This window comes from Notechis scutatus, chromosome 5 (assembly GCF_049901735.1).
Source record: "Notechis scutatus isolate UNSWTSFEM ecotype Mainland chromosome 5, rNotScu1.2, whole genome shotgun sequence".
Lineage (NCBI taxonomy): Eukaryota > Metazoa > Chordata > Lepidosauria > Squamata > Elapidae > Notechis > Notechis scutatus.
Genome location: NC_142013.1, coordinates 82,694,340 through 82,717,678, shown reverse-complemented (window position 1 = coordinate 82,717,678; position 23,339 = coordinate 82,694,340). Strand labels below are relative to the sequence as shown.

The window sequence follows — 23,339 nt, the reverse complement described above, 5'->3', positions numbered from 1 at the left end:
ATTAAAACATCCCATTCACAAGGCCTGCTGGAACAGCCAGGTTTCAGTGAGCTTCCAGAGAGAGTCAGATTTCTAGAAAAATACTATTCTACAACACTTCAGAAGGTTCAACTTCTGTGATTTTTATTATTTGAGGCAAGGATATGGAGAGGATCTGCTGTACCAGATCTTAGTGGATAGAAAATTAAATTGGATCTCTAGATCGGTCTAGAGATACAAGGTCCAAGGTCCTGAGCTGTGCAAGGGACATTGAGACAACCAAAGAGACACAAAAAGACAATCAGCACATTGATTGTATCTGAAAACCAACTGTCAACCACTGCAACATTGAAATAGTAATGTTACATGGGTGAATAAGATGTCTCCATCCTACTATTCAAGTTGTTGAATTCTGGATCAGCTATTTTTTCTGACTGCTCTTCAAAGCCATCTCCGGGGAGAACATTGCCATATCCAAGCAAGAGATAAACAAGGCACACTGATTATCATAACTTGTAGCTCTCTTGGTTTCTATCAATTCATCAGGACTTGATCAACAAGTATCTAGCTCTGGATCCTGGTAATGTTTTCCTCTAGATACAATTTTCACAGAACATCTACTGCCCTATCGTTTGCTAATATGGTCTGGGTCACTTTAAGAAGGGTCTGGTGACTTGCATTCTGCAGATATAAGTCAAAAAATATTGATGCTTTTATTACTATGGTGTAGGCTCAAATGATTACAGAGACAATAATTTGGTTTAATTAAAGGATGCTTAATTATATGACACTTTCAGCAGACATGTGAATTCTCTATGCAGCTATAGTGGAACCTCAGGTCGTGAACGCACCTGTTCTCAACCAAATCGTGTTCCGACCCAAAAATCCACCTGAGTTTTGAATCAGGTCACGATTCAAAAATCGGGTGGTGAACAAACCTGGCTGTGGTGATTTCCCCTTCTGTGCATGCACAGTCAGTCTGCGCATGCACTAACTTGCTCATGCACAGTCAGTTGTGCTTCCGGTCATGACCAAATCGGGTTGCAACCATAGTCCTGGAATGGATTATGGTTGCGACCTGAGGTTCAACTGTAACATGGATTACCCAGTTTGGCAACATCAGATAGAGCAAAAAAAAAAAAAAAAATTGTTATAGTATCAGTCAAGTTTCTAATGCTGATAATATAATGGACAGCATTAAAATTGGATATTAGCCTTCATAATTACTCTTAATCAGTTAATAAATAGTAAACAAAAACAGTAAAATTGGAGAAGGAATATAATTTATTATATGACATCAAATGTATACAATTGTAATTATAATACAATTAACTACATTTGCTATATTCCCTGTTCAGCTTTGATATCTTACTGGCTTCCAAAATTCCAAAAAATCAGACATTATATTTAAAACATAACTTGTAATAACAAATATAAACATAAAATAAGGTTTTGGTACCGAAGAAATCAAAAATTAGAATTATAACTTAATGGTAGGTTCACTTTGTACTTTTTTTCTTTGGAATATTAATTCCCTTTAGGTTTTTCTTTTTAAAAATCTGTCTTTTTTATGATCGCTGAAAGTCTCTCTCACTTTTTGCCGCCATCTCTCTTTGTTTTAAAATTAATCATATATTTTTTTAAAAAAAATTCAATACAATTTATAAAGTATGCGCATATACCCCCATTAATATAAAACCTAAATAAGATAGTAGCTGATTCATGTTTACTACTATTAAAGTTACTTTTTTGTATCAGGTTTCAGTGGTAAAATTAGAAATAAAATTAAAAACAATACAATTATTATATTTTTGTTATTATAGAAATTTCCATTAGATTTCCTTCAACAAGCATAGAAACAGCAACTTCATTTTTTTTTATTTTGACAACAAACATTAACAAATACAAACATAAAATATCAAATAAAACCATCTTTCCATTACATACAGTGTGCAACTTCATTTCTGTTTACAACAGAAAGGATTCTAGATATCTTAGGACAGATGAGAAAATCATTTAGGATGCTAAAATAAAAAATGTGTAAGAAATAAAAGTATATTCCTTAGGAGCTGGCCACAACATATCCCTTGGTAGATCTTTGCTTCCAGTATTTACTCAAGTATACTCCTCCTATGATGACAACAGCCACAGCCACAGGAACAACTGCCAAATGCCAAGACAACTCGCGGTCTTTTAAGAAAGAAAGAAAGAAAGAAAGAAAGAAAGAAAGAAAGAAAGAAAGAAAGAATATTAGACAACATACTATGTTTGGTTAAATCATTGTTTTTCTAAGCTCCCTGGTTCCCAAAAACACAAGTTTTATCAGTAGCAGATGGAATACAAAGTAACAATGTGTCATATTTATGGCAGTAAAAAGAAATGTGGTTAAGTTTTGTAAGAATATACAATCAGTGCACAGCTTTAAAACAGGGTAGGGCAGATGCTTTGAAAAGTGTGTAACCCTAAAAACTGCAAGCTTTTTACCCCTTCAATGCTGACCTTTGCTCTGAAAGTGTGTAATATTTTTAATTATCATGTTGCACGGATATAACGTACTTGATCTAATCTATGACTTTTCAGACAACAATGGGATACATTTATGCTACAGTTCAACGACACCCGAAGACCCATATGTTCCCCATTCTTGCATTTCTGCCAACTCCCAATTCATATGTGGTTGTGAAATTCCCAAGCCAATTTTACATGGAATTAAGAGATAATTCCATTTGCTGCTACAAATTTTCCACTGAAGTAGAATTCCTTCAATGTTTTAGTGTACAGATTATAGAGCAGGGTTTCCCAACCTTTTCTATACCGCACACCCCTAGAATGTTTCTGATATATTCTTGCACCCCTTAAAAATAAATAATTATATGCATATAATTATACACTATAATTTTGAACTGTCTAAACCCAAGTTTTCTCACCCTCTGGAATATCATCTCACACCCTTAGTTGGGAGCACCTGTTATAGAGCAAGCTCACAGAGGGTCAGATTAGGTAATCATACCTCTTCAGCCCTTATTCTTAACACTGGTACACCACAGGGTTGCGTGTTGTGTCCCTTACTCTATACTTTTTATGTGCATGACTGCATTCCCACTCATGCTAGTAATACTATTGCTAAATTTGCAGATGATACAACAGTGGTGGGACTCATCTCCAGGAGGGATGAGTCTGCCTACCGAGATGAGGTGGACCGGTTGCTTTCGTGGTGTGGAGACAATAACTCAGTCCTCAACACCAATAAGACCAAGGAGCTTATAGTGGACTATAGAAAGAACAGATCAGACATCCAGCCCTTGCTTATCAATGGAGACCAAGTGGAGCAAGTGGCCAGTTTTAAGTTTCTGGGTGTTACCCTAAAAGAGGACCTGACCTGGGGTGCCCACATTGCAGCCCTGGTCAAAAGGGCCCAGCAGAGACTTCTCCGAAAACAACAACTGAATGAAAAACTGCTGGTGACCTTCTACAGCTGCACCATAGAGAGTATCTTAACTTACTGCCCCTCTTTATGGTTCGCCAATTACACAGTGGCAGATAGGACAGCGCTCCAGAGGGTTAATGTCATTGCCCAAAAGATCATTGGTTGCCCTCTCCCCTCTCTGGAAGAGCTTTATAGCTCCCCCTGCCTTAAGAAAGTTCAAAACATTCTCAAAGATCCATCTCATCCTGGGCATCCTTTTTTTTTTTTTTTGAACTACTGGCAGATGGTACAGGACAATAAAAACAAGGACAAATAGTCTGAAAAACAGCTATCCCAGGGCAGTAGCTCTTTTGAATTCTACTCTATAGTGCAGTGTTGGTGCGGTGTTCGGGGTTTACGGTTCAATATGTGGAGTGTGAAGGATGTGTGTTTGTGTTTATTTTCATGGTCATGATGTACACTGAAGATGGTGTTTGATTTCATTGTACGAGGTGCAATGACAATAAAGTAAACTAAACTAAACTAAGCGATTGCCCAACAGAACACTAGAGTTCTCACAAAACATTGGACTGAACAAATACTTTCAGAAAAACTCAGCAAGCCAGGTTGGGGAAAATATTGGTGGGATGTTTATTTCAATTCAATAAAACTGTTGACTAAAAGTAATCTGATTCTTACATCAGTTTCCTATCCACAAATCTTGGAAAGGTTAGCCTCCCCCCCCCCCCTCTCTCTCTCTCTCTCTGTCTGTCTGTCTGTCTGTCTGTCTATTTCATTTTCCATGTTGTAACTAGTATATTCAATCATGAGATATGATCGTTATTCTTTGCTTGAAGATAGCAAATGAGAGAACCCATAAATAGTATATTCTATCTTGCTCTGGTCTCAAACACTTAACTTGGGTCAATGTAAATGCTATTTGTATAGCTTACTTCTTCACATCAATGAAGGAAAATGCCCCCCCCTCTTGTGAAGTAGGACGGAAATTGGAACCATGTCTGATTTCATATGAAAATCAATGTGATTGGTATGAAGAAGCTCACCTAAGAAGCCCTCCAAATGAGATTCAATGGCCTGAGTAGGGATGTGGCATTTACTGGGGAACTTATGTGATCTGTATGATGCATAGGTTGAGAAGTTTTGCTTATTATCTATATGTTATGGATTCCAGAGAGAATTTACAAAACCCATTACATAACAGTAATAAGCAAAATGTTGGATAACCTTTGGCAAAACTGGAAAATTTTGTATGCACATAAATTCCTCTCCTCTTCCTTTGGAAACATGCCAAGAGAAATTGTAATTATTTGAAAGTAAAACAACTTATTAGAAATCATGTAATATAAACATGACCTGATCAGAAGTTATTCCAGACCTTTGGCCAGTTTATTCCTGAACTTTCTTTCCATATTTACAAAATGCAAAAATGAATAGCCATTATCAGAGTCATCGGAAAAATAATAATGAGAAAAAGATGGTAATAAGCATAATTGGCTTGTTACACAAACCTTTCTTTTTTTCCTTGACTGTCACTGTTTGTATACGATTCCCACCAACGTTTTGTGCCACACATCTGAAATCAGTATGAAAATCAGCTTCTGTGATGGAGTCAAAGATCAATTCCACCTCAATAGATCGGTTGTTATTTTCTACAAATTGCCTAAGAGGGAATATAATCATTTATATTGTTAGTCAGAGATGCAGAAGAGCTCAGAATAATGGGCAACTGACTGAGGAATTATATATTATATAAATTATATAGCCTGGATTTTTTCATTTGGGAAAAAAATAATTCCAAATGCAAAATAATAATAATAATAATCTCCTGCTATTTGACTTTTTTTCCTCTCATCTTTTTGTTCCTCTCTGCTGTTACCATAAGAAACTTAAATGATGTAACTACCTCAGCACGCATCCAGTTATTATATCTCTTTTGCTCTAAAAATTATGTGTCTATCATATTTAAACTAGATTAAAGGGAAGGCGCAGTTTTGGAAAAATGATTTTACTGTCATCCATCAGTCTACTTTAACTTTAATTGGCACTATTTTATTCACACATGCAATGTATCTTTGAAAAGTTCTCAAGTTATCACAATTTAGATGTCAAACCATTATTCCAAGTGAAATTGGAACAAATGATATTTGAGATTAAACAAGTCCACAATCTGGCAACTCTATGGATGTGTTCAAATACATTTTCCATTAATGGTGTTTTCTGAAGAGGGTTAACACAAACAACAAAAGACATCATGTGTGGCATCATGCAAGAGACAAGAATTAAATAAAGAAACTGATAGAACAGTGGAAATTAAAGTGCAATATATCCAAAAGTTGCATTTGAAAGAAAGGTTGTACAAGGCTTATAGATTACAAATCACAGAAACATAAGCCAGTTGTTGACGTGTAGATCTCCTATAAAGATATGACCTCATATAACCTAACATAATATTTCAACAACATTTGAATCAGATATCATCTAGTCAATGGGATAGTGTTTTAACCTTTATAGCAAGGGTATCAATGGATCTTAAACTATAACTCATATGACTAAAATAAGATTTATGGGATTCATTACTTTTGAACAAAAAAGGATTGTCTAAGACAACATTTTTGGGAGATGTAATGAGGACAATGCTTCTTAAAAAGATGTGTTTTTGCAGTATCCTATACTTACTAATTTTTGAAAAAAGAAAGAAATATAATTGTGTGACAAAAGCTAAAATTTTCAGATGATAATATTCTTGTGAACTATGTACCTCATTCTTAGGAGTCCCAAAGGTGCTTTTTCAAGAGGCAACTGGACTTTCTTGTTTTTCTTTGAAGATGTTTCACTTCTCATCCAAGAAACTTCTGTAGCTCTTGGATGAGGAGCAAAATGTGTTCTAAGAAAAACAAGGAAGTCAAGTTGCCTCTTGAAAAATCACCTTTGGGACAACTATGACCTGGATGACTGAGAATCATTCCAAGTCATACTTGGAATTTGACAACCGAACAACATTCCATGTCTTCACTATGGCTAAAAGACTGATTTTGTAACATTAGAAAGATAAAATGTATGGTTCAATTTACGTAGTGGATTGAAGACCTGATTAAACTTGCCACATATGAATGGATTGCCTATAGATGCAGATTTTTTGTAGATAAATATAATGAAAAATGGGACATTTATATAAAGTACAAGTAGGTTAAAGAAAGCTATAAGTTATTTACAAATCTATAAAGAAAACTATAAGATATTTACAAAATATTATAAATTACAACATATATATTTGTGTGTGTGTGCATGTGTGTGTGTGTGTATATATATATATATATGTGTGTGTGTATATATATATATATGTGTTAAAATATATATATATATATATATATATATATATATATATATATATATATATATATATATATATTGTTGTAATTTCTTCATTTATTTTAAGCACTTGTCTTTTTTCTTTCTTTTTGACAATGTATATATAGATGTTTTTTTTTTCTGTTATTATCTTAAAAGCAATAAAAATAAAAGACAACATTTACCCAGTTTCTCCTTCTTTAACTCTACCATCTGGGTAAATGGTTTGTATATAACTGTTGTTAGCCAGCCACCAGACATCAACATCAGAATGATTATTTGCTCCAATGAAAACTCTACATGGGATGGTGAGGTGAGAACCTGTTTTGAAATGAAATACAGAGTTAAGGCAAATAAATATATATACACCATCCCAACTTTGAATTTTTAAGGTATTTTCAGAAGAACATTTAGCAACCAGGATGAAGTAATTATGATGTAACTCGACTTTAATAGGTTGGTTTAATTTCAGCATACTCACTGATTTTTGTTCAATTTTTATTAGTCCTGGTATTAGTTCAAGTATGTACCAGAGAATACTGATTCTAGCCAGAGAAGAAATTAGTTCTATGATTAATTGCTTTCAGAAAGCCAGCACAGTTTGCAATTCTCATGCAGTTACTCTGAAATACTGTAATCCTATTGGCTTTCAAATAGTTATGGGATCCAGGTAGAAATCCACTTCAGCAACTGCAAGTATGGAATTGGACAAGTACCCCAGTCAAATTAGTTTCATCTAATCAGGAGGCCACTGATTTTCATTTCACTAAAGTAACAGGCATGATCAAAGACCCAGCCTGAAGCCCTAGGGAGAATAGGGATTATATTGCACACTGTGTTTATGACCACCTGATATAAGTGCAACACACACATCCCTGGAAAAAAAAACCCTACCAAAATATGAACATCCTCATTACCAAACCTTGTTCATCATTTGGCACTTGGGGATGGATAATTGGCTACATTAGTGCCTAGAGAACTCTTCCATAGATTCAGTAATGAAAAAAAATGGAAATGGTGGTTAAAATCATCACCTTTTTTCAATAACTTTATGCAGGCAAGATTGCTCTCTCTCTCACACACACACACCTCTGGAGTGTGGGAAAGTGAGCTTAAAACGGCTTTCCTTTTAGCAGTTCTAATCAAGGTGACTAATAATATAAATATAATAATATCTATTTGCCATTTGGGGCTTTTTTTTCTTTAGCTTTTTTTCCTTATTGTTAGTGTAAGATGTTAGTTTTTCTGTTTTGTAATCTGTTCTTGTTAATAAAAGAAAATAAACATGTAAAAAGGTGACTAACATTGACCAGCATATCATAATGCCTGATAATGGATAGTCATAAGAAGAGTAATTTAAGCACTTGAACTTTTTGTTCATCAGTAATCTGTGACTATTCATGACTCCATATTATGTGTTGTAAGCACCATGGAATATCAATATTTTTAGCAAACTCATTTTATGCCCAATTTAGAGTTTAATTTATTTTTACAACTGGCTTATGTTTCTGTAAATAAACAATATTTTATTATCCCATTACTGGTTGTAAAATATTTACAGAACATATTAGCTCCAAATAGATTCTTCAGAACAACACTGAAGTCAAGAGAAAAAAAGTATGCTGGTAATATCACTGAGATTTGAACAATTTACTCAGTGTTGCAGTGCTTACCCAATATATGCAGAATTTTTTTTTTAAAAAAAACAGTTTCAAAGTTATTTAACTAATCACTCCTTGAACTACCAATACCGCATCCCTCAACCCCATCCTTCTTGAGTCATGCTTCCACTCCAAGAGTCCAGAATCATGTGAGTCAATGCAGTTGTTTTGTACCTATGTCTTATTCCTACAGAGCAATCTGCTTCTGCTAGGACATATACTCAATTCATTCACAAATGAAGTTCTTTATTAGGGTTGTTATCTAGCTAGCTTGGTCTGATTCTTGAAAATCAATTGTTAAATTTCTGCTCATCCTTCAAGGAAGAGACAGAGACCCAGCAGGCTATGTTGAGTAGAGATCTCATGTTTTTCAGCAGTAAGTCCAGACTATTTGCTTTCATGCATTCATTGATGACCCTCATATTAGCCACATTCTCTACAAGCATGGCCCTTGTGATGCTAGGCTATCAGGGCTGCTCCAGCTGAGAGCTGGAGTAGCCCTGATAGCAAATTGCAACACAGCCTAGCATCACAAGGGCCATACTTGTAGAGAATGTGGCTAATCCAGGACAAAGATCCAGTGGATCCTAGCCAATTGGAGGAGGAGGAAAAGAAATCCGATCATGACACATGTATCGTGTGGCATTTCTACTTTCCTTCCAATGCTGTGGTTACAGAATCAGATTCTCCCTTTCCTATTGTTTGTTGGAGATATTAATGGTTTCAGGCGGAACTATGCACAAAATATTGCATAGTTGCTCCTTTTGACTACTGTTTGTATATCTTTGCCATCTAAGCAGCACAAGAAAAAAAATGTTGGAAACTCTTCTTTCAACTCTGAAAAAAATCCAGGAACGAATACCTGGCTTGGATCTTCCCAAATAATTGTGGCTTAGATCATGGAACCTATCTAGCTAGACAGCAACTTCTTTCCAAATTTTGGGGAAATCTCTATACGGTGATGACTATCTTTGGTAATTTGAATAGAAGACCATACAAAGTTCTCAGGCTATGTGCAAGACCAGGATGTTTAAAAAAAAACTTTTCACAAGAAAATTTGCATTGGTAAATCACATCTTCATTGTTTTTAAGAAACATCTGGATGTGTCCATCAAAAGTTTAACTCATTTACATTTTAGAAATTGATTTGAGACTCCAATGTATCATTCATTCAACATTTTGGACTTTTTAAAAAAATTTGGCCCTGATTCTGTGCTAACTAGTGAAAAGTCTTCTTCAAATTGAGCAAACCCACAGCTCAAGTATTCACTGTTAGTGTCCTATCCAACTTCTAACAAAGCCTGTTTAACATCCAACCCCAGACAAGGTTGGCTTAGCTGACACATTTAGTATTAACATTAACATTAGCTGTAATTTCAGCTGGAATGTATCCTAGAGTTGACAACTGTTGTAAGACTTGCCATGGCCCTGTCGGAATCTGATTCTGAGGGGGAGGCCGAGCAACTGACAAGGAGTGGGAGTGTGGCTCCATTGGCCATGGAAGAAACTGGGGAAGGGCAAAGTCCGGCTGGGCAGAGCAGGGGAGAGGTAGAGCAAGGCAGAGGGAATTCAGAGGAAGACCCAGGCCCATCCCCTCTTCATCCTAGGGCACACAGGGAAGAACGGAGAAGGGAGCAACGTGAGTTGCGTGGCTTATGGGGGAGGAAAGGGCCCTGATTCCCTTCATTAGCTACAGCTGGGAACAGTGTTTAAAAAGGGAAGTTGTGTACAGCCAACTGTTGTGAGCAAATTATGTATCATCTTGTATTGTTGAGGCTTATCTAGGTTCCTGGCATCTTCCCAACTGTGTGTGTTTTGCTGGCCTTTCAAGTTTGCAATTCCTTATCCTGTCCTGTCAAGTTAATTGCTGCAGCGTGATTTGTGTGGATTTTTATTTACAGTTTGTATGTACTTTGTTTTCGGTCTGAATTTCCTCCACTTAAAGACTGTTCTTGGCAGAGTTTTTTTCTCCAGCCGAAGGTAACCTGAACATTGGGAGCAAAATTGGAGGTACTGAAGGGACTCTTCTTACTTATGTGACTGTGTTGCCTTTGTGCCATCACAGATGTTTATGAAGAATGGACTAGCATTATTGAGCTTCTAATCTGGTTCTGCCAGAATCAGAAAAGCAGTTGACATCAGGTTAACCATTGCCCTCACTGTGCATAAGTACCTTAAATAAATCATTGGCCTTACCGAGAGCAACTGATGTAATCCTTTCATTTGGATTGGCAATCAAGGGGATATTTTTTTCCTTTTTTTCTAGTGAAAAAATCAGGGAAAATCATTAGATATTTGAAACAATATATCATCATTACAACATGCATGCATTCTAATAACTGCCATAACAGTACAGTGATATTTTCTATATAAAACTGAACATCAATAATCAAAAATTTCAAAGTCAATATTTGGCCCAGGTTCTGGTTCTCATGTTGGACTATAATCTAGGCTGCAAGTAAGCTATTGTAATGCAGTAAACCAGTTTGTCCCAGCTATAGGCAGCAAAAAAGGACATATCTTATAGTTTGCAGGAGCAGCTTTCTGTTGGCAGAGAGTTGAAGCATAAGGGTTATTTTATACTACCTAGAGTCACTTTTTGTGAGATGAATGACTATATAAATTTGATTCATTAATAAAATAAAGATAGCCTACTCAGCCTAGAAGTTCTCCAGAAATATGAACCTCACTTCCTACAATAGCTGATCCTTTGTGTCCTTTAGACTTGCTGGAACTCAAGGCCAAAAATCTGCACATTTCACAGGGATTACCCAGAGATCAATAGGATCTGTGGAAAACAGGGTATCATACAGACATGCTAGAGTTCACAAAAGTGGGATATTGCTTGAGCCTATCTTCGTTTTATACCCTGCGGTTTAAGAGTTGGGGGTTATCCACGAACATGCTTATTAATATTTCAACATTATGCACTCTTTTCTACAATTAAATGGTGATCATTTCCAAGGACATGGAGTTAGCAACAGAATACCCCCAGCAATTCATTTTGTTTCTATAATCATCATGGTCTTATAATTCAGGGCATTTAAAACAGGAAAGTGCATATCCCCAATCTGTTTTTAAAACCATGGTTAGTAAGTAAAGTTGCTTGTTTGTTTGCTCAGTTTAACACAGAGGTGTCAAACTCAAGGCCTACAGGCTGAATCCGGTTCGGGGGTGCTTAGATGTGGCCTGTAGGGTAAGGTGACCAACTTTTTTACAATGAGAAGGAAGACACAAATAAATTGAAGAAAAAGAAAGAAAGCCACTTGTGCACGGTGCACTCTTGCACATGGCACACTCTCTCAAAACAATTCTCCTGTGTGGAGCGCATGCTTCTCATAATCGCGTCTCGCTGCACTGTACCGAGCCTTGACGAATCATCATGTCAAATACAAATATGTCACATCACACACAATAGATCGGCTCGGCATTGATCAAATACAGAGGTGTAGGAGGAGGACATGTAGGAGGACACTTTTCGAGAGAGGACAGAACTTACAAAAGGAGGACTGTCCTCCCTAAAGGAGGACGGTTGGTCACCTTACCATAGGGCCACTTTGGAAACAGCAAAGGACTGGCCCGCGGTGCCTCTGCCACCACAGGCACTCTGACACGAGTGACATCAAGCTGGCCATGCCCACCCTCGCCATGCCCATTCTGGCCCCCCGAGATCAAATACAACCCTGATGCGGCCCTCAATGAAATCAAGTTTGACACCCCTGGTTTAGTATACTGGGAACGTAGACAAACTCATAGAGCAGCAAATGGTGTGAAGAAGTAAAATACTGAATACAATTGCATCTTTGTGAGCTCCAGACCAGAATTAACTAATTTGGCCCGCTAGAGAGCGGGAGAAATGGGGGCTGTAAACCAGTAGGCCCGTAGATTGTCCCAGCTGTAGGCAGAAAAAAAAGGACATATAGTTTGCAAGAAAATGCAAAGCACCAAAATAGTTCTTGTTCTCTTCAAGTTACAAAAAAAAAAAAAGAACAAAGGTTGAACATGGGATGGTTTTCAGAATCAGACTGGGCAGTTGAAAGGAGATAATTGGCCCAGGAATTAGCACTGATGCATGCTGGGGTATAGACAATATTGTAAAGTCCATTTCCAGTGCTACCTTTTACCTCACCTTAGGCCTTTTAAGTGGCATGGTGGATTTCTTGTCTTCGCTACTTAAAACATAGAGGTAAGACCCTTCTAGTCTTTCTGAATTTTATAGATCTCTGCTAGTTGGAAACATTTTAACATTGGCAAAGAGGAGAAATGTGCTGTTTATTAGTAATGTTTTTTACACATTACTTCCATCTTTTGGCTACCTATAGGCAACACATTCCCATATTGTTTATGGTTCAATCATCAAAAAGAGCTAGTTTAAAAACTTTTTAAAAGAGAATGGGACTGAAGCCAGTTTTTCTTATGAAGAAAATCTCATGTCCTAGTTTATTTTTTGTATCACTAAGTATATCTATTTGCCTGAAATTATTTCAAACAGCTGTCTTTGGATATAATTGTTGGATTTCCTTGTTTAAGACATCAGTTTTAGCTTCCATTGACAGTTAAGGATTTATGCTGTCACTCCATGAAGTTATTTCAGAAAGTTATCTGAAGCAAGTAGCTGGAATGTTGTACTGGTTAATCTTGTAATTTTGGCATTTGACAGCTCTAATGCTGAGAACCTTGAAGATAAGGAACTTTCTGTTTACATCTTATTCCCCACCCCCCCCCCCCCCCCCACAATTCTCTGCCAGATCACTTTCTAGCAAACTATTTATACTTAGAGATAAGCAGACTTTGTGCATCTGCAATTACATTGAAAAAAGTTGGTTTAATCAACTGATGTACAATTATACATACTATACATCTCTATTTCTTTTACTATATCATACTTTTGGTCTTATATCAAGAAACAAATCTAAAAATTGAGAGTAACTGGTAAGGCTGATTGCAAAATGTTTACATATCATGGCTAGCCATCCAATGGAATAGCCTTATTTGAAAACTCACCATTGTGCCATCTAGATAAATGCTTTCTACCCTGGCCACAGCTTTTAAGAGTCACAAAAAGGAATTTTTCACCACCTTACTTGGAACTAACATCTAACTCTATAAACTTTTTTCTTGCAAAATTGGTCCTCATAATGAGCTACAGCACCATCTTCTATAATTTGCAAAGTTATAAAATTTATCCTGATGGAAACTCAAGCAACTGTTAATATCACATTTAATAGTTATAACTACTCCATTCACTCAAATAGTTTTGAGTGTTTTTGTGTTTCTTTTACCAAGTATCTGTAGCTGAACAATTCTGGTAATATTATATTGTTCCTTTTCAAACGCGAAGGTCATTTCACAAGTATAATAGCCTGAATCATGCATCGAAATAGGATTGATCAAGAGATAATTAGTGCCCTCCAGAGCTGTAAACTTCTTATTATCCATGTTCAGACGTGTAGAGTCCTAAAAATGAAAAGAAAAGAGTATTTAATGGTTAATTGTAGTATCAGACTTGCTTCAGTACAAAGATAATGCCAGTTTTCCTCTTGCATATATTTTTTTCATTGATTTTGGGCTATTTAAAATGTCTATTTAATGATCATACTGTTGACGTGGTAACACTGATCTTTGGAGATCGCCTGCATTGATATTACTTCCACAATGACTGAATTTTGCTATGAAGCAGAGGTGGTATTCAGCAGGTTCGGACCAGTTCTGTAGAACTGGTAGTGGAAATTTTGAGTAGTTCAGAAAACCGGCAAATACCACCTCTGACTGGAGATTTTACAGTATTTTATTTATTTATTTATTTATTTATTTATTTATTTGGTTTGTCAATTGCTTACAAGATAATAGGTATAAGTAAAACATAGTTATGAATACATGGATACATATAAGAAAAATAAAAGAAACAATAGGACAGGGACGGTAGGCACGTTGATGCGCTTATGCACGCCCCCTACAGACCTCTTAGGAAAGGGGTGAGGTCAATAGTAGAAAGTCTAAGGTTAAAGTTAAAGTCCTTCCCCTACCACGCCTACCAAGCCATGCCCACAGAACCGGTAGTAAAAAAAATTGAATCTCACAACTGCTATGAAGATAGTCAAAGACTCTAGTGGAGAAATAGCCATTGTTTAATAGTCAGCACTTTTGGGGGGGGGGAGGGGAACCAATAATATCTTAAAATGCAAGTAGAAAAAAGTCTACAATGTGGTGAGAACGGTACAGGTTTTGAAAACAATATTGCTGAATTACAATGATATGGTGATGTGAATCAAACAAAGCTATAACAAAGGCCTCATTTAGACTGTAACTGAGGGTTGGTCACAAGTCGGTCACTATTGAATGTCTCATTCTATTCAGTTTATAATGTATAACATAGAGCTGATCAGAGGTGGTATTCAGCAGGTTCTGACCATTTCTGACCACCTCTGACTGGAGATTTTACAGTATCCTTCCCCTGCCATGCCTACCAAGCCACGCCCACAGAACCGGTAGTGAAAAAAATTGAATCCCATTACTGGAACTGATGATAGTTATATAGTTCCCTGAGCTCAAGACAGAATATAATGATCAGAGGTAATGGAACCAGCAATATAGCAAGCTCTGAAGAACCACAGATTCTTTACCATATTTAGTGAATTTTGAATATTGGAAATTCAAGTTCAAATCCCCATATACAAATTTAGAAATGATGTGAAAATAATACCTTGTACCACTTGAGTTCATAATTAGTATTGTTTTGTATAAAATTTTCTAGGTTAGGACAAACTATCTTTCCGGAACTAAGCAGGAATGCCTTCTGAGGATAGGAAATATTATTGGTTTCATTTCTCTTGACAACTTTTAAATGTATTGACACTTTAGCGCAGTAAGAGGAATTCCTGCAGGAAAAGATAAATTCATAATGAGGGATTGCAGCATTAAAACACAAAGATGAAACTTTTCATTTTTGATTACTCATATTTAATCGTTTTAGACAACATGTAATAGGAATACCAGAAACTGGACAGTACTGACATACTGAATTGTGTCCATTGATTTTGCCCTGCTCGCACACATCCTGGTGTTCTTCTTTCACACACACCCCCACTCCTTAGAGTTGGGGGGTTTTCTGGAACAGAATGAGAGTTCGGTGAAACCCCAGACTAATTTTTTTACGACTGATTGCCGAGCTCATAAGTAAGCATTCTCCTTATCATTTTCTCCAAAAGAAAACAATAGTAAAGTCCTAATCTTAATAAAGCTAAGTGTAGCGCTCATCTTAATGGTGGCATAAATATGCCCAAGTGCAACTTCACAGAATCAAAAGCTGTACCTGTATTTGCATTCATGTTGAGGGACATAACTACAGACAGATCTCAAGTAGGTCTTTCAGGGTACTTGCTTTTTAAAATGATTTTTAGCTCTCATAAACATGAAAAAGTAACTTCTAAAATCTCTCCAATGCAAAAAAAAAATGGTGGGCCACAATTATTTATTTTTGTTTATTTATATTCCACCTCTATTATTTTTACAAGTAACTCAAGACAGTGAACATATCCTATTTTTCCACAACAACAACCCTGTGAGGTGAATTGGGCTGAGAGAGAGTGACTTACCGAAACTAGCCCAGTTACCTATAAATCACATTTTTGCACTCTAAATCCATAGCCAGTGAAAACTTTTTACTTTTCTATTTGCAGTGGGAGGAAACTGACTGGAAAGTTTAAAAGTACTAGGTGTGTGTGTGTGTGTGTGTGTGTTTGTATAATTTATCACTCTTAAATGTAGTCCATACATTAATCAAGAATTATATGCAGTAGTAGTCAGCACTGAATTACTGAATTACTGAAAATTGATGCTTTATTTAGCAGCCCACTGAATCATGTTTTGGAAATTCTAAATTCTCAAACTCTTCACTTGTAGATATTACAATATTACAATAATGGTAAAAATTATATCTAATCTGATTTTTTTTCCAATCCTTAATACACACTAGTTTTGTACCTCAGACATTCTTTCATTATGGACACCATTAATCCCTAAATTGGCAACCACTAAATATATCAAAAAATTCAGGGAACCTGCACAATCTGACATAAACTATGTTCACATTAGTCCAAATTTTTTTAAAAAACCAATCAGTTCACATAAATATACAAATTAAAAGTATTTTGTCCTCCTTTCACCTAAATTGAATAATTAAGCTTTGTGGTAATAAAACTGTACTGATGTATTTTCCAACAGTGTAATTAACATACATGAAATATATTGTACAATTTTCCTCCAAAGAGTATACTGTGAGTGCTGTGTTAGTACTCTAATGCCTTTTCCTCTAACCTCTTACCTACTCCTGGCTAAGTGCACTTTCTTTCCCAAGTTAAGCTATGTAAAATGGAATGATCCCATGAGTTGTATGCTTACCTTTGAGTGCAGATATATTCCCCACTGTCCTGAAGAATGGTTGGTAAAAGCCAAACAGCATCACCTTGTGACATTATTCTTGGTCCCTTGAATCCTACGGGGATAATACCCAATGAATCTTTTTTCTTCCAAGTCAGGTTAAGGGATAGATCAAAAGGGTTTCTATTTTTGAATTGTAGACATTTTAGGACTGTGGGTTCCCCTTCCAGGACAAAAGTAGGCCAGGAGTATATGGTGTAATCTTGGCAGTTATCTGCATAAATACAAAATTACTTTGTATTAAAAAAAGAGAGAGAAAGAAGAACCAGGAGATTTCCATGGATTGTCTATCATGATGAAAACTTTCACCTGTATTTTCCACATGATGGATTCGGAAGGCAGAAATGTTGAGCATATTAGCACTGAAAATGCACAGGAGTCTGGGCACCACTTTCCATAAGAAACAGGAAAGAGAAAAATCAGGAATAACATATGGACACCTGCAAATGAAAACAAAATTCCAGTAAGCCCTCCATATTACCAGCGACTGACTTTCTTGACAAATATGTCCAAGTCAGGGCCAAATTATGAACTTGGAAACATTTGAACAACATGCAGCAATGCAAGCTGCCTTATGGTTAAGATGGACAACTTACTCTGTGCTTTAGAATGACACAGGTAGCCGGTAGCATGTGAATACTAGACTCAGAAAGCTCTTAGATTCTGCTAAGAAATGCAATGGACAGCCATGTTGGTGCAGAGGTTAAAGGCATCAAACTAGAAAACAGGAAGGAGACAGTGACTTCGAGCTCTGCTTCAGGCACAAAGCCAAACAAGTAATCTTGGCCACTCATTCTCTCTCAGGCTTGGAAAGAAACAAGAGCAAATCACTTCTGAAATCTTGCCAAGAAAACTGTAGAATCTAGTCCAGAAAGTCACCAGGAGTCAACACTGACTTGAAGTACATACTCATATAGAAAGGAACGCTAAACAAGCATGACATTTCTAATGCTTTGCCATGAAAAGAATCTCACTTCTGTTCTAAGGTAGCTAAGCAGATTGGAGCCTTCCTGGTGTTTTAAACAACTCCCACAGTCTCTTCTTATGATTATACTAGATGAGTCTAATGCAAGCTGAAGTCCAAAACTTCAGGCTCTGTGGTGGCTGCATACTAGAATGCTCAATACAACAATCATAGCTAAAAGTCTACAGGATTGTGGTTATCTCTTATCTCCTAATATGGATGTGCGTCCTGAACTCTGTACTGATGGCACATCAAATAACTGGAGAAATTTCATATGCATGCTCTCAGTTCCCTCCTTGGTGTTCATTAGCAAGACTGTGTCTCTAACTTTGAGATTTTGGATCATGCAAAGTCCACCAGCATTAAGTCCTTGATTACCAGAAGTCAGATGTGGTGGGTGGGATACATCATCAGAATGGACTACCATCATATGCCTTGCCAATTGTTTTATGGTATAACCTGGAAACTGGGAAGAGACCTCAAGATCATCCATACAAGAACTACTGGGTCGCTGTGAAGGAGACCCCATGCCACTGTGACATCCAGTCAAGGGAACTAAAGCTGCAGTAGCTGAGGGAAGCTACTGGCAAGTCCTGTGCTATAGGAAGCCTCCACTGGCTTTGAAGACAAGTGCCGCCAAAAACTGATAACAAAACCATGAACAGCATCACAAAATAACATTCATAGTTATTACAATGGATTTCTAGTACTGCACTCTGCACTTCCATCTTGGGATTACAGACCTACCTCCATGTTGAAGTTCAAAACAGTATGCCTTCTTCAATCCTGAAGAACTACCTATATTTATATCTCTGTTTGAGTTTTGAGTAAACTAGAAACATTAAAACAAGAAGGCAAATCATGGTACATAAAACTTCAGAGCTTTGAGGTTGTACCTGATGTTGCTTCTGTTTACATCTGAAGAAAGTTAGCACCCACCCCTCCCAGAAGACTAAAATATTTCGAGGAATATTAAAAAGGCAGAATATTATATTTCCTTGGATGAGAAAAAGAGAAACAAGTTTTTAAAGACAAAGAGTAATTCCCTTCAACTCCCTTCCCCCAGCAGATATTTGGTACCCATTTAGAAAGACTGGGCCAGCCTATCTGCAAGACAAAAGGCCTCCAGCTCCAGGGTGATGGGATTAAGACATGACCCTCCAGGACATAATAAGATTATCTATCAGCAGAGCTCACCACATGGCACAACCAAGCCCTTCATTGCATAACTCAGCAAGGTTCAACCAAACTTATCTCAGACAAACTCCTAGGATTTGCACATGACCCCTACAGCAGCCAATAGAATACATGTCACAAGAACAGGAAACTCAAGTTCAAAGCCCAAGAGATAGTATAAATATCTCTCACTCTCCACTCCATGTGGTCAGCTACCCAGAATCATACATACTTTGTGGTTCTTCTTCACCATTAAACCATCCTTCTAAGCAGCCTCCATGTTTCCAGTGTCTTTCTCCTCACTTGCAACTGAACCCAGATGAACATTTCTTCCAACACACCTAATACAGTTCAGCTATCTTTCCTCCTCATCAACTAGTTTATCTTTTGGTGGAAGTAGGATAGCTGGGGCTCTCACATAGCAGCTATTTTGTTAGTCCTCCTAGCATAGGAGAAGAGGCTGAGAAGGTGCTAGTCTCTCTTCTTCTCCCCCAACTCCTACTATTTTTACCATTTTTGATGGGAAAAAAGCCATAGCGTTGCAAGTATCTTGCCCATCTCAAAGAGATTGGAGATCTTATCTCCTCCACTACTTTCATTTGAATATATTGGCTGGGGGAGGGAGTCAATACTAAAATGCCTATAGGAAGTTTAGAAGAACTCCACACTTTTGATAGCAAAGGTGTAGTGGAACTAGTTTATTTCCCTGAACAGTACAAGTTAATGAACTGTTTGGATTTCTTCCTCAAGAATATACTTCTTATTGCTACATGGCTATTGTTTACTAGTTAAAAGTACTTGAACTATATTTCTCAAGGCTTAACCTTGAGGAATCTGAATACAGCGTACTTTATTCATTACTCAATAATTTGTTTCCTGCCTGTTCAATTTCGCAATTGTGATGTGAAACTTGAACCTTGCATCATGCATGCTGAAGCTGGATATAACTCAGAACTGGGGGGAAAAAACATGAAAATGCATCCATGGTCCTTCTCTGCAGTGCAAGTCTCTGAATAAAATTGACAGGCTTTACTTATATGCCTGTTTGAAGTCCCACAAAGTCCTGCAAAGAAGAATTGCACTGTGTTTTGATTCATACAGAGTGCTAATCCCTTAATGTGAGTTGTTGGGCTTTGGCAATTCCTTAAATTGCCTGACAGTACTGCAATTTATAAATTATGTTTTCTGCTTAACTGTGTGATAAGTGGACCCCATGCCCTGCTTTTTATTCAACCAACAGTTAAGCAAATCATGGGGCAGAAGTAAAATTACGATTTAAATAGCTTTGATATCTGCAACAGCAGACATTCTTTTGGCATTTGTAATTTCAGATAAAACAACCCAGATGAAATAATCCCTAGTGACATTGGGGAGCAGGTTATTGGCCAGAAAAAAAAAAGTCTCCTAGTGATAGTGAGGTATAAATGAGAGGAAAAGTGGGGAATGCTTTGGCATAGAATCAACAGGAAACATGTAGCAATTGTTCATACTAGGGGTTTAAAAACTCTTCCTGCTCATAACATACTTAATAATACTTAATACTATTTATATAGCATACATAATAAGTTAATATTAATATAACATACTTAATATCCTGCCTCCTGTTGCATTTGTTGAATAAGATTCACCTCTAATTGATCTGACTTTTGTATGAAGAGGGAAGCTACCAAGGCTAAGAATCAGACATGATCAGCAGCCCAACGGGACTGGTGAAACCTTTAAACCTTTTTACAGAGCAGACCTGAGCATTTTGCTACTCCTAGGTCACATCTGACCTTTTGGCTGTCCCTGTCTGGCCCCTGTGAGGTCAATCAGAAATTAGAAATCAAATGTAATCATACGCCATGCATGCAATACAACTGCATTGCTTTATATTTTGAAAGCAACTTCTATTTTCGTTTCAATTTACATATGCACATCTGTACATGCCTACACACTTTCATAGCCCTATTGGTTCAGCCCTCCACAACTGTCCCAGTTTGTCATTTGTCCCCCTAGGAAAATTAGTTGCCCACCCCTGGCATTTAGAGTAGTATGAAGCAAGACTATTTTTTTTTTTTTGCCTCAGGCTGAATTGGACCATTAATTGGCGATGATGATTCCATCTGAACAAACTGCATGAGCTGCCACCACTGAAAATCTGCTCAGTGTCCCTACTGGGATTATGGGGGATTGGCTTCCGCCTGATTATGCAAAGCACTCAGTTCAATAGAGCTTAGTCTACTTATTGCCTTAAGATTTGGGCTTCTAAATTGCCACCTGCAAGTTTTAACAGATCCTTGATATGAAGGTTCCCCTTCTCCTCTGATTCTAATATTTTTACTCTGTTATAATTGAAAAAGAAGAAGTTGTTATCATCAGAGCCATGGTAGCAGAGTTGTTAGAAGGCTACAGGATATTTCTGCTGCAGCCAACTGCCTGCATTTTGGCAGTTTGAATCTCACCAGGCTCAAGGTTGACTCAGCCTTCCATCCTTCCGAGGTGGGTAAAATGAGGACCCAGATTGTTGGGGGCAATATGCTTGACTCTGTAAACCGCTTAGAGAGGGCTATATAGCATTGTGAAGTGGTATATAAGTCTAAGTGCTATTGCTATCATGCAAAACAAAGTATCTTCCTTAAGTAACTTAACTGGCAGCTCATTGCTTTGGAAGAGGTTTTTTTTGGGAGGGGAGTGAACAAAGGTCAGCAGCATTGATAAAGAATATATTAGGTGGCTTGAGATGATGGTGAGGAATCCCTAATCTACAACCATCAAGTCACTATAACCAGACTTCCTCTCATCTAGAATCTTCCCGATGTGATCAGCACGGTATTTGATCATGCTGTCTGATAATTCTGGATAATTCTAAGTGAGGGCCAGTCATTTATGAGGCTAGAGAATTGGAACCAATCTCATTTCTATTTCCCTCATTACTTCTATCTTGTATCTGTTGTGTATGTCAGATCATAACAACCATGTATTGTAGATGAAACCATATTTTGAAAGAGCGACTAGCATCTACTTTGTTATAAAGGACAAAACAAACATTTTTATACTCCATATAATTTTCCTTTTGTTGTATATGAACAAAAGAAACAAAAATAAGAATAGTCTCTTGCTTATTGAATTACATCCAGTTTTATAGGCAGGGGTATTTTTAATTTTTGAAAATGTATATTCCCACAAATATTTCCAGAATGTTCTCTACGTATGATTTATTACAACATTTAAAAATAATCACGCTGCCTTCCACTTAATAGTCAAACTCCCTGTCTTTCTACTACTCTGGCTACCTAACGATGCAATCAACTGATTTCTCTTCCACTTTAAAAAACAACAACAACCACCCCACTTTATCTTACCTGTAGCTCTTCATTGTCTGGCCTTAGAAATATTCAGATAACTACAACATTTTCTTGAAACAGAAGAGTAGATGGTCTTAAATACCGCAGAGAACTCGCAAGGGAAATTTCCCCACATTTCCCAATCAACATTTGTTAGAAAAGTCACTTGAAGAATACCTTTTCCACATGGTGTAGCAATGTTGTGGTGGGGAGCATGTGTGAGTTTGAATCAATCCTTGCCAAGAGTAAGCATATTGCCCAAAAGAGGGGAAATGACTGCTACATACACACAAAGTTCCTTTTTTTGTGTGGGTGATGCTGTTTCTTTTCACCAGTGAAAATCGATTGGTTGTTGCTACTTAGATTTTCACTGAAGTTGAAGATCTGTCATTCATAGGAGACCTTCACTGAAGCAGGTCATTTATTTAATTAATTGAAAAATGTGTTCATTTAGCTCAGATTATCATTACGTTCTCAAGCTTTATTGGCTTAATCCACAAAATTTTCACTGTGTATCTCTAGATATCTGTGTATGAGATATCTACTTTCCACAACCCAGGTACAGTTAGAATAAAATAAAAAGTGAAAGGAAACTCTTGGTGTAATCACAGATCTCAGGAATAGTTTGCTGCATAAACTTGAACCGCAACAGAAAATGTTTCAGCAAAAACTTCCTACAGAAAAAAAAAGTCATTAAACCCCAAATGACTCAGGGAGTTCAAACGAAACAACGATATCTACATAAAATATATATTTAAAGACATAGCTTCCTTCTCATCCATTTCTTCAATTGTGTGGGAATGAAGTGGTTGATTAAACCTCTCATTTGCTTTGTCATAGACTATGACAGCCCTCTGGTCTGCTCTTATTGTGAGCAATTGCTGACACTGGCTGCTTTCTCAGGGAATCGTGGGTGGCAGAAGATTTTCATGAGGTGTCAGCCATTTCAGGAACAGTGCCAGTTCTCTGGAAAAACAACAGTTGAAGATTGTGCAGTTCCCCTTCCTGAGATGCCCCTT

At 37.0% G+C, this 23,339-nt stretch overlaps 1 protein-coding gene and 1 long non-coding RNA gene across 3 annotated transcripts in view; one reads left to right on the top strand and one right to left on the bottom strand.

The window, feature by feature from the left end:
• The window catches only part of LOC148130553 (uncharacterized), a 95,539-nt gene that overhangs the window by 46,596 nt on the left and 25,604 nt on the right, over positions 1-23,339 (top strand). The gene's annotated exons all lie outside the window — the stretch shown is intronic.
• IL1R2 (interleukin 1 receptor type 2) lies at positions 1,246-22,591 on the bottom strand. Of its 2 annotated transcripts, none has more exons than XM_026666784.2 (9): positions 22,498-22,591; positions 17,164-17,294; positions 16,816-17,068; positions 15,119-15,293; positions 13,698-13,872; positions 10,612-10,677; positions 6,940-7,075; positions 4,915-5,066; positions 1,246-2,169 (listed from the first exon to the last, which is right to left on the bottom strand). In XM_026666784.2, exons 1-9 carry the CDS (start codon positions 22,506-22,508, stop codon positions 2,042-2,044), a joined length of 1,227 nt encoding a protein of 408 aa, XP_026522569.1. In that variant the 5' UTR covers positions 22,509-22,591; the 3' UTR covers positions 1,246-2,041. The 2 variants fall into 2 exon arrangements, with proteins under 2 accessions (XP_026522569.1, XP_026522567.1); XM_026666782.2 differs by having other exon boundaries at positions 22,339-22,586.